The sequence below is a fragment of the Clinocottus analis genome, unplaced genomic scaffold (genome assembly GCF_023055335.1).
Source record: "Clinocottus analis isolate CAN_PGR_092001 unplaced genomic scaffold, fCliAna1.0.p SCAF_8, whole genome shotgun sequence".
Lineage (NCBI taxonomy): Eukaryota > Metazoa > Chordata > Actinopteri > Perciformes > Cottidae > Clinocottus > Clinocottus analis.
The window spans coordinates 15,756,649-15,767,366 of NW_027176240.1; the positions used below are offsets into that span (position 1 = coordinate 15,756,649).

Consider the following 10,718-nt stretch of genomic DNA (forward strand, 5'->3'; position numbering starts at 1 on the left):
TTTAACAGTTTCTGTCGCTTCTTCTCACTCTGTTAATTGGCGCGCCACCCTCTACGAACATTTCATGAATTTTTTTTAATGTTTTTTGCATTTTTCGGGAAAACGTACGGGCGAATCTCTTAGAAAAGTCATACCTCACGATTCCCGCGCAAACCGCACGTTTCGATGTAATTTTTGCGCATGTGCTGGCAACGCTCTGGGAGGAGTAGTGGTTTGACTATAAGAAGAATAATAATAATAACTAGAAAATTTCGCAAGAAATTTTGAAAGTGTGGCTACTACTGCCGTAAGACGTCGCAATATATAGCTTTTGTTTCTGACGCCCGTCTCTCCTCCAAAGCACTTGAGTTGGTTTGTGTGTTAAACTGATTGGCTGATATGAAGCACCTGTGTGCTGCCGTCGTCATGGTGACCAAGTGAGCGCCAGCAGACTGATTAGAGGCAGACTGGACTGTGGACTTAAGGAAATAAACTACTGAACGTCCTGAACACACACAAACGTATATGAAATATCATATGACCTTATTAATGATCACAGTGTTGACAACTACACAATATAAAACACACGTAAATGTCTTTGTGTGTGTGTGTTTGTGTGTGTGTGTTTGTGTGTCTGTGTGTGTTTGTGTATGTGTTTGTTTGTTTGTGTGTGTGTCTGTGTGTCTGTGTGTCTGTGTGTGTGAGACAAACAGACAGAGAGACAGAAGTCATCTGTGTTGTGTGTGCGTGTGTAAGTGTCTGCGTGTCTGTTAAACTGCCCTAACGAGAACACCTGTGGGTCGTTAGATCAAAGGTTGCCATGGTGATGACTTCAAAGGGACTTCCTTACGCTGAGCTTAATAGACCTAAATACTGTGGAACTCCTTTCAAACTATTTTAAAAAAATGGTACTTTAAAAGCCACTATTGCTTCGATATCGCATATTGAGCGTTAGGAAGACCTGATGAACAGATACTGTGACTGGCGAGTCTGTACGATAAAACATGTGTCTGTACGGGCGATTTACAAATCAGGTACGAGCTTCAGGGGAGACGTGGTTTTGGAGGGAGATTTAACATGGCGGCGGATGGCAGAGCGAGGTGGACTTGCTCTCACATTCAGTCCGATTTCAAGACGTCTGAGTCTGTTGGATTCCTATCGACCACAGTTTATGACAGAAGACAATATTTCCAACGTTTCTATCCAACAATGGTGTATGAAGAGTGAACATTGTGGGAGTAAAGACAAAATAAGTTTTATTTTTTTAACAGTTTCTGTCGCTTCTTCTCACTCTGTTAATTGGCGCGCCACCCTCTACGAACGTTTCGTGAAATTTTTTTTATGTTTTTTGCATTTTTCGGGAAAACGTACGGGCGAATCTCTTAGGAAAGTCATAGCTCACGATTCCCGCGCAAACCGCACGTTTCGATGTAATTTTTGCGCATGTGCTGGCAACGCTCTGGGAGGAGTAGTGGTTTGACTATAAGAAGAATAATAATAATAATAACTAGAAAATTTCGCAAGAAATTTTGAAAGTGTGGCTACTACTGCCGTAAGACCTCGCAATATATAGCTTTTGTTTCTGACGCCCGTCTCTCCTCCAAAGCACTTGAGTTGGTTTGTGTGTTAAACTGATTGGCTGATATGAAGCACCTGTGTGCTGCCGTCGTCATGGTGACCAAGTGAGCGCCAGCAGACTGATTAGAGGCAGACTGGACTGTGGACTTAAGGAAATAAACTACTGAACGTCCTGAACACACACAAACGTATATGAAATATCATATGACCTTATTAATGATCACACTGTTGACAACTACACAATATAAAACACACGTAAACGTCTTTGTGTGTGTCTGTGTGTGTGTGTATGTGTCTGTTTGTGTGTGTTTGTGTGTCTGTTTGTGTTTGTTTGTTTGTGTATGTGTTTGTTTGTTTGTGTGTGTGTCTGTGTGTCTGTGTGTGTGAGACAAACAGACAGAGAGACAGAAGTCATCTGTGTTGTGTGTGCGTGTGTAAGTGTCTGTGTGTCTGTTAAACTGCTCTAACGAGAACACCTGTGGGTCGTTAGATCAAAGGTTGCCATGGTGATGACTTCAAAGGGACTTCCTTACGCTGAGCTTAATAGACCTAAATACTGTGGAACTCCTTTCAAACTATTTAAAAAAAATGGTACTTTAAAAGCCACTATTGCTTCGATATCGCATATTGAGCGTTAGGAAGACCTGATGAACAGATACTGTGACTGGCGAGTCTGTACGATAAAACATGTGTCTGTACGGGCGATTTACAAATCAGGTACGCGCTTCAGGGGAGACGTGGTTTTGGAGGGAGATTTAACATGGCGGCGGATGGCAGAGCGAGGTGGACTTGCTCTCACATTCAGTCTGATTTCAAGACGTCTGAGTCCGTTGGATTCCTATCGACCGCAGTTTATGACAGAAGACAAGATTTCCAACGTTTCTATCCAACAATGGTGTATGAAGAGTGAACATTGTGGGAGTAAAGACAAAATACGTTTTATTTTTTTAACAGTTTCTGTCGCTTCTTCTCACTCTGTTAATTGGCGCGCCACCCTCTACGAACGTTTCGTGAATTTTTTTTTATGTTTTTTGCATTTTTCGGGAAAACGTACGGGCGAATCTCTTAGAAAAGTCATACCTCACGATTCCCGCGCAAACCGCACGTTTCGATGTAATTTTTGCGCATGTGCTGGCAACGCTCTGGGAGGAGTAGTGGTTTGACTATAAGAAGAATAATAATAATAATAAGCCCGCAGGAGAACATGAAGTGTGCTTCCAGCATGGGGTCTCTGACCCCATGCGGCTGAAGCCACACTTAATAAGCCCGCAGGAGAACATGAAGTGTGCTTCCAGCATGGGGTCTATGACCCCATGCGGCTGAAGCCACACTTAATAATAAGCCCGCAGGAGAACATGAAGTGTGCTTCCAGCATGGGGTCTATGACCCCATGCGGCTGAAGCCACACTTAATAATAATAATAAGCCCGCAGGAGAACATGAAGTGTGCTTCCAGCATGGGGTCTATGACCCCATGCGGCTGAAGCCACACTTAATAAAAATATTAGCATTGTGCCTCGCTAAAAGCATTCCAAACGTAATCGAGGAAATACACCAAACACACTGGGATAAACAAATACCCACTATTGAATCTGGCATTTGAAATGTTGGGCTGAAAACCATTTCGCGGTGGTCCGGCCTGTGGGAATGTAGTGCAGGGAGGTCATCATGGCAACAACAGTGGACACAGGTATGAAATAGTTGCCGTTCCTCGTCAACTTTGCCAGCACTCACCATCAGTTTCATTAATGCCTGCGGTGGTCGGTTCGATGGCAGTTTCCCCTTGGGCTGGATGCCGTTTCAAGGTAAACGGCTCACCGTGAGCGACTGACGTTGTGGCAACGAGATGAAATGTTTAATACTGTATCTTTAACTAAGAGCAAGGTAAAGATGCAATTAAACACATCTTCCTGTCTTTTTTTTTGCGGTATATTCCATTTTAAGTCCAGGCGAAAAACAAAAGCTTTGAAATAAAAATGGGAGCACAGTCCCAGACAGTGATCAGTGTTTCTTTTGACACTGAGCAAATGTTCTTTAAGGTCTTACGGGACTCGAATGAGACATTTGCATATAAATGGGCGCCTGAGAAAAAGCACTGTAAGCAACCGAGAGAATCACAAACCATCTGAATCTTTTACGGGTCAACAACTTCTGACAGAAAACTTGCCGAATTGCCGGGATTGAAATGCTAAATCTCAAGAAACACGTTTCAAATATTTAAATGTCTCTCCATAATTCACATTCAGCGCTACACGGCGCTCGGAGCGAGCGGCTCTCATCTCCGACACCTGGGTTCCCTGTTGGGTCGACTGAAAGTAGCTGGCAGTCCTGCGGAGTGACCTGATTATTAGAAAGATCATACAGTAGCTGCGAGTCACAGGCCTGATCCTGCGTCGAGTTCACACTTCACCGCTGTTGTTAATCCTCACTGAACTGTGCATGAGCGAGATAGTGAGCCCTTCCCCGTCACAGAGGCGCCTGCACTCTGCTCTCAGATCTCTCATAAAATGCGTACACGCGTGTCTAAGGGGTGTATCTGTGAGGAAAGCGTTTCTTAATTACGCCGGCGGTGATTGAGTGCAGTAGAGAGAAAAAAAGATAAGTTTCACGAGTGTTTTGACGGAGGAGCAGATAATTGCAACTGCTCAGCGAAATAGTTCAAGGATGTCAAACGTTGCTGAGAGCTAACGTGCAAGCCAATTGGAAAATCTGTGTACGTAGAGCATATTTAGTGGAAATTGGATGAGTCTCAAACGCTGCAGAATAATTCCCTGACCTCTGTGCACTTTGCTCAAGTGCACGGCATCTGAATGTCAGATCCAAGCCTTTGTGATCATGTGAGCCGGCCGCTCAACTGTTTGGAAGATGCACAGTGCTTTAAGCTACAGCATCACAGACGAGCATTAAATACACTCAGCGCAGCGGCATCCCTTTCCTCAGCTCACCCCGTTGTTATTTGTTTCTGGAGAGTTGTCTTTTTAAATCTAAAATCAGTTACCCTCCGGACAAGGGAATCGATACTTGATGAGCGTCCTTTTTTTCCTGCGCTGGTTTGTTCTCCTCGTGCTCTAACATGCCTCCCATGAAAAACACATTTGTTTCCCAGGATCTGTTGCCATCCGAGAGCGCCGAAGGTCGAGCTGTGAATTTACTGCAGCCGTTTGTCTTGCTCGCTTGGCACGAGCCCGCTTTTGTCGGTGTTAATGTGGCGAGTGTGTAGGTGCAGCCAGCAGCCTTTCCCAGTTTATTAACATTCGAGAGTGCAAAGCCAAAAAAACATGGTCATCTGGATGAATGCAACATTCATTCAGGGCCTGGCAGCGCGGGGGAGGGCGGGGTGAGGCGGGGTGGGAGGGCCAGGGTAGTTTGGTTTGGGTGACTGCCAGACGGCACACTTGTGGCTTCACTTTGTTCTCCAAACCATTTGTACATGACAGAAACATACGGATATGAACACGAGCTGTAGGACTTTGTGGATACCACAAGCAGATCTTGATCAAACAAATGAACAGTGATGCTGTTTTATATATGTTGCCAACATCAGATAAAGTAACAGGAGTGCACTGCCTGATATTCAGCTTCTGTTTGATGTAACACTTAATAATCTACATAGGCGAGCGAAGGCTTTTTACACTTGAGCCAAAACCAGTTAATCATGCCTTCTTCAGCCATCTGGTTTTCGTGCGACTGCAGTGCATCATATGGTCGCGCTAATGCCAACCCAGACCGCATCAAGGAAACACATAACTTCAAATACTAGCACGTACTCATGTAAAGTACTTGTGTAACACGCGCGGCACTCAAACTGCGCACGAGCGTCGGAACGAATGAGAACGTGCTTTGCAGGCCATCACAAGGCAGGGAGCATGGGTCTGGATCTTAGCATTCGTTTGCATAATGTGCTTGTCTCGTACGTGCAGGTCTCATGAAAAAGAGGCTGTGATGCTTGTATTTGTTGTTTTTATCTCTGTCATGCTGAGCCATCCATAGTGTGTCTCTGCCCCCTGTACATTACAAGCTGGGATGGATGTTCTTATAAAGACCGTGTCCTTCGCAGAAAAGGCACATTTTCTTCCCCACACACGAGGACATGTGCATGCCTAACATTGAATAAAGAGGATCAACACTGAAGTCAGTGTGCACTGACTTGAATGTCATCTTTTTAACAGTATTGTGTGCATTTCATGTGAATAGTTTGTCTCCACGCTAAAGAACAAAGACTCTTTTTGATTTTATTATGGGAATTCGTAAGCATCCACACGATGAAAGCTGCCGGTTTCAGCAAAAACACCGTTTAGCGCAATCTGCAAGAGGATGAATGCTGTTCTGTAAAAACAATCCATTCAAAGAGTATATTATAGTCTAAATGGCTGACGTTGTAATTTTAAAAGACATTGCAGTCTTCATGTGATTGTTTGGGACACAGGAAGTTGCCACCTTCCTGCAGCCTGTGCCTGTTACAGATGGAAATAACCAGCTGCTGCTCTTCATGTTTTAACAAACATGGACAGCCAGTCTGCTTTAAATAATGCGAGCAGTCACTGGTGAAAGAGAGATTACGCAAAGGAGGGTACAAGAGAAGCGGCCTATTGTAAAAATGTAGTTATGTTTCTTTTTTCACTGTGGCACCTGTGACAGTATAATTGTTCTCATTTTGGCGCTACCATATTCATCACTTGACCCATTGTTCAATTTGCTTTATTAGCAGTGACCCTCAATGAAATGAAAAAAAATTACCATCCTTCTTTTCAGTGGCCTTTTGACAATCGTCAGTTGTTTTTCTATGAAAGTACTAAAATGTCTCCTTCACTGAAAAGCTCAAAATAATCGGACTCAACTGGTGGTGATGGAAAGAAGAAAAAAAACGATTGCCCGACACACAGAGGGATTTGTCATATTAGAAGATGTCTTAGCTGTTGTTTGGATTCACATCACTGGACCGAAGGATCCATTTTGTTCTTTAACATTGCCGACAAAGATCTGCTGCTAAGCACAGCTCTTCACTGAGCGCCTGAGGAGGATATTAAACAGGTTTGCTTATTTGGGAATCATTTATCCATCTGCAGTGTTGCCCCTTTGCTGTATATTCTGTCCTATGGCGACGGCGCCGCGGTCACCCTTTGCAGTAATCTAACTGCTCGGAGAATTGTTTTCATAAGTTTCCCTCCCCGCTCGAAATATGAGCTGGAATATAACTATTGTTCTCGAGATGAAGGACATTGCACAGGCGCCACTTCAGCAATGAAGGAGGATCTAATTGCCAATTGAACCGGAGCAGAAAAAAAAAAAAAACTTGTGTCTATTTTCGTTTTTCTTAACCCAGGTTAATTAAAAGACATTTACTGAATTTGAATTAAAACGTGAAACAAACTCAATAACCAAATGGTTTTGTGAAAAACAAAAATGATAATAATAACGTTTACAGCCAGTGAAAGAGCGGGAAAGTCTTTTATCAAGTACACAATACTTTATCAAAGAGTCACATATAAAAACACACTTCTTTCAAGAGAAAGCTTTAACTGACATTTTCACAACTTTGATTCTCCCCTCGGTTGCTCCTCCTGACTTTGACGTGTTGAAGTCCTCGACAACTAAAAACATCCGAGCAACAGAAATACACAACACACTGACCCTTAAGTTTAAGATTAGAACGCAACACACACAATTAAAAAATATATCTTCTAATCCTGCAGTAGTCGGCTTTTTTTTTCCTTCTTTTTTGATCTTTTGTACAATTAGAAAAAATACACCGTTAACTGAATCCATCGGAGGAAATGCTTGAACAAAGTCACACGTGATTTTGCACCATGACAGCTTTGGATACGGCTGTGCGCTATCCTGCAGTGTCCCGTGTGCAGTCGAACATTAGCGGAGCTCTTGTTCGTGTTCGTGCTCGTGCTCGTGCTCGTGTGCGTGCGCATGTGCGCATGTCCTAAAGGGTGTGGGGCGTTGTGCCCCGCCGATGTCCTGAGGGTCATACGTATTCGTGTAGACGTCTCCAGGAGCCGCCCCACCCTTCTGTCATGTGTGTTCACACGCCGTCACCTCGGGGAGGGGCGTCTGGTTCTGCATGACCACTTGAGGAGGGTTGGGGGCGGGGCGAGCGTGGGCCACCGAGTTCTTTTGCAGCTCCACCCCGAAGGCCGGCGAGGCGTTCTGCAACTGTCTCCTGTACTGCACGAAGCTGCAGGTCTTTAGGATGATGGCCAGGATGTTCTTGCCAATCAGGATCCCGGACACCCTGGCGTCCCGGTACAGGATCATGTTCCCCCCTCGGATGAAGAGAGTGATGACATTGATGGTCACCAGGCTGAGGAGCGGGTACAGGAGCATCTTGTGGGGCACGATGTTGATGCCCTGCATGCTGATCTCGCTCAGGGACACGCATGGCAGCACGAGCAGCAGGATGTAGCAGTAGAAGAACATCAGTCCCTCCGCCCACAGGGGGAGCCCCTTCTTCTGCGGCTCCCACAGGTTGGCCTGGATGTCCAGTATGTCCAGCAAGTCCACCACCACCCAGAAGAGGCGATTGCGGATCTCCTCGCGCTTCTTGAAGGCGCGGACGTACTCCATGTGGTCGATGGCAACCAGCACCACAAACAGCAGTGGGATGAACACGGACAGCAGCAACGTCAAGGCCTTCCTGGCCAGGGCGTCCAGGCTCTTCCTGTCCGCCTTGTAGTTCTGATACACAAAGTAGACCTTGATCTCCAGCACAAAGATGTAAAGGAACCAGAGGATCATGGCGTAGCCTCGCTTGGCCGTGCGTACCTCGGCGCCCACCCACACGGCCACGTACCGCAGGACGATCAGGAAGCAGATGTCCCCCACCATCACCATGATGCAGATGCCAATCTTGCGCGGCCCGTGGTTCTGCTCCACGAGGTAGGCGTCAATCAGCGCCATGCTGCTCATGATCAGGATGGTGGAGAGGCACACGTGGGGCTTGTTAGTGGGGGGTGGAGGTACCATCCTTGCCTGGGCGAGATGAAGAGGAGGAGGAGTGTTGTCGAAGAAGGGAGTGCGGCGGGCGCTCAGTTTGTCCAGCGAGGAGGCAGATCAGATAGTGCTGCTAGACAGCGGCGTTCCCCTCCATTGCTTCTGCCTTGGCCAGAGTCCAGGACGCATTAATAGGATTCACACAGATCACTTAAATCAATCTCCGCTTGTCCCTAAAGCCACCAGGTGCCAGGTAGACAGCGCCACTCATTTAGTAAATTATGTCCATTGACAAATGGTCTGCAAACATAGAGGTCTGTGATTGTACAAATGAATTAATCTCAGGCGTGTGTCTACCTTTTTACAGCGTGCCAAGCATGAATCAAACACGACACAGCAGTTTAATCAACGAGTTGCATTTTCTGATATGAAAATAGAAGAGAAAAAGAAGAAAAAAAATGCGTTCCCATTCCAGATTCACCTCCGGCACCCTCGTTTTCGTACAAGCTTAAGCCCGCAGAGATAAAAAGAAGAGGAAAAAGAGAAAAATCCAGCTGAATACTCACTTGTGTCCCTCTTTGTACTTTATCCTAATGACTGGCAGCGAGCGATCATCCATGAGACTGCACTGGGAGATCACAAAGCCCATCTGTAATCCACAGGAGAAGAGAGAAAACGCACGGGATCCTCTCCTCTGACGGACATAAATCCACCAGTCATGGATATATGTATTTCTTTTTTCTTTTTTTTTCTTCAAGCAAAAGAGAAATCCCCAAATATTGCCGACATAATCCACTTACTGCTCAGACAGAATCAGGAGGAGCCATCTGAATGGTCACAGAGACCGCTGTCAATTCCTGCAAACTAAGAATAGAGGTTATTCTGGGTTGTGCTCAGATACAGGGCTTAAACTCCCCAAAAAACTGAAAGTTATTCTTCGTGGAATAATCTCCGCAGTAAGTCCTGTTTATAAGACAATCTCCTCTCCAGAAGTTTTCCTCTTCGTCGCCCAGCATCCACAGACAAGAAAATGTGACATTTTGCATCTGTGCAAGTTTGTGCGTCTCAAAGGGGGGAAAAAAAAAAAAAAAACGCTTGTTGTGGATCTTTTCAACGCAGCGTGCGTCTCACTGTCCGCCCCCACTCTGCTGGGAGCGCGTGTGTGTGTGTGTGTCCCCGTGTGCGTGTGTGTGTGTGCGCGCAGGTTTCAGCGGTCTCCACGCTTCGTTGTCGCTGTAAAAACGTCGCCCTCCAGGCGAGATGCTGGCTGCTGCGCCGTGCTCTGTCTCCAGCTCAAGCCGCTCCTGCCAGAGACCCCAGCACCAGAGGAGCCACCCTGTTTCCACAGCGAGCTCTGCCAACAGCGCCTGCCTCCGCGCACTTCTCAGCCCTTTCCGGGAAGAGAGAGAGGGAGAGAGAGAGAGAGAGAGAGAGAGAGAGAGAGAGAGAGAGAGAGAGAGAGAGAGAGAGAGAGAGAGACTTCTCTGACACACTCCTCGGCTGAGCTCTCTCTTCCTTTTCCCCTCTTCTGCTCAAGTAAAGGCACTTGCTGTGTGGAGGTGACGCTCAGCAGACCACAGCTGCAGAGTGAGGCAGAGAGAAACGAGGGAGAGAGAGACGAACAGTTTTAAGTGGGTGGAGAGAGAGCGAGAGAGAGAGAGAGAGAGAGAGAGAGAGGAGGGGAGCAAACCTTTTGCAGTTTAGCTGAATGCACAACTTCTCCCCATCACCCTGATTTTTTTTTTAATTTTTACGCTTTTGTTCTCGCCTCACATCACTCCTCTTGTTTTCACATTGTGTCTTGTGCTGGTATTCTTTTTTTCTCGGGCTCTTTCTTTTTTGGCTCCCGGAAAGAGCCCTGGATTCCTTCTTCTTTGAGGATCCCATTAAGGCTGCATGCGATTTTTTCTTTTTTTTCCCCCCTCTCTCCCTTTCCATCGGGTCTGAGGTGCAGAGATGAAGTGAACCAAAGAGAAAGAAGAGAGGGCTCTCCAGTATAGGATGTAAAAAAAGAAAAAAGAACAGCGTCCCAACAGGCTGTGTGTCTGCAGTCTTGGGAGACATGTAGGGGGGAGAGGTTGGGGGAGGGGGGGGGGGCAGTGTCTCCTCCTGACAGAGAGCCTTTCTATTGATCTCCTGACAGAGCATTGAATCAGGAGCCTGAGATGGGGCTAGGGACCAAAAGAGATGAGAGGTAAAGAGAGATGGGGAGGTACAAAGGAG

General features: G+C 46.2%; 1 protein-coding gene across 3 annotated transcripts; it reads right to left on the reverse strand.

Annotated features, from left to right (window-relative positions):
• Positions 1-7,047: 7,047 nt before the first annotated feature.
• LOC137779975 (transmembrane protein 121) lies at positions 7,048-9,879 on the reverse strand. Of its 3 annotated transcripts, XM_068568258.1 has the most exons (3): positions 9,296-9,879; positions 9,062-9,123; positions 7,048-8,661 (listed from the first exon to the last, which is right to left on the reverse strand). In XM_068568258.1, exon 3 carries the CDS (start codon positions 8,526-8,528, stop codon positions 7,578-7,580), a length of 951 nt encoding a protein of 316 aa, XP_068424359.1. In that variant the 5' UTR covers positions 8,529-8,661; positions 9,062-9,123; positions 9,296-9,879; the 3' UTR covers positions 7,048-7,577. The 3 variants fall into 3 exon arrangements, with proteins under 3 accessions (XP_068424359.1, XP_068424357.1, XP_068424358.1); XM_068568256.1 differs by having other exon boundaries at positions 7,048-9,123; XM_068568257.1 differs by having other exon boundaries at positions 9,062-9,879.
• Positions 9,880-10,718: the final 839 nt, after the last annotated feature.

What these genes read in the sequence shown, in the direction of transcription:
- LOC137779975 (XM_068568258.1), bottom strand. Translation starts at nt 8,528, where the DNA reads ATGGTACCTCCACCCCCCACTAACAAGCCCCACGTGTGCCTCTCCACC.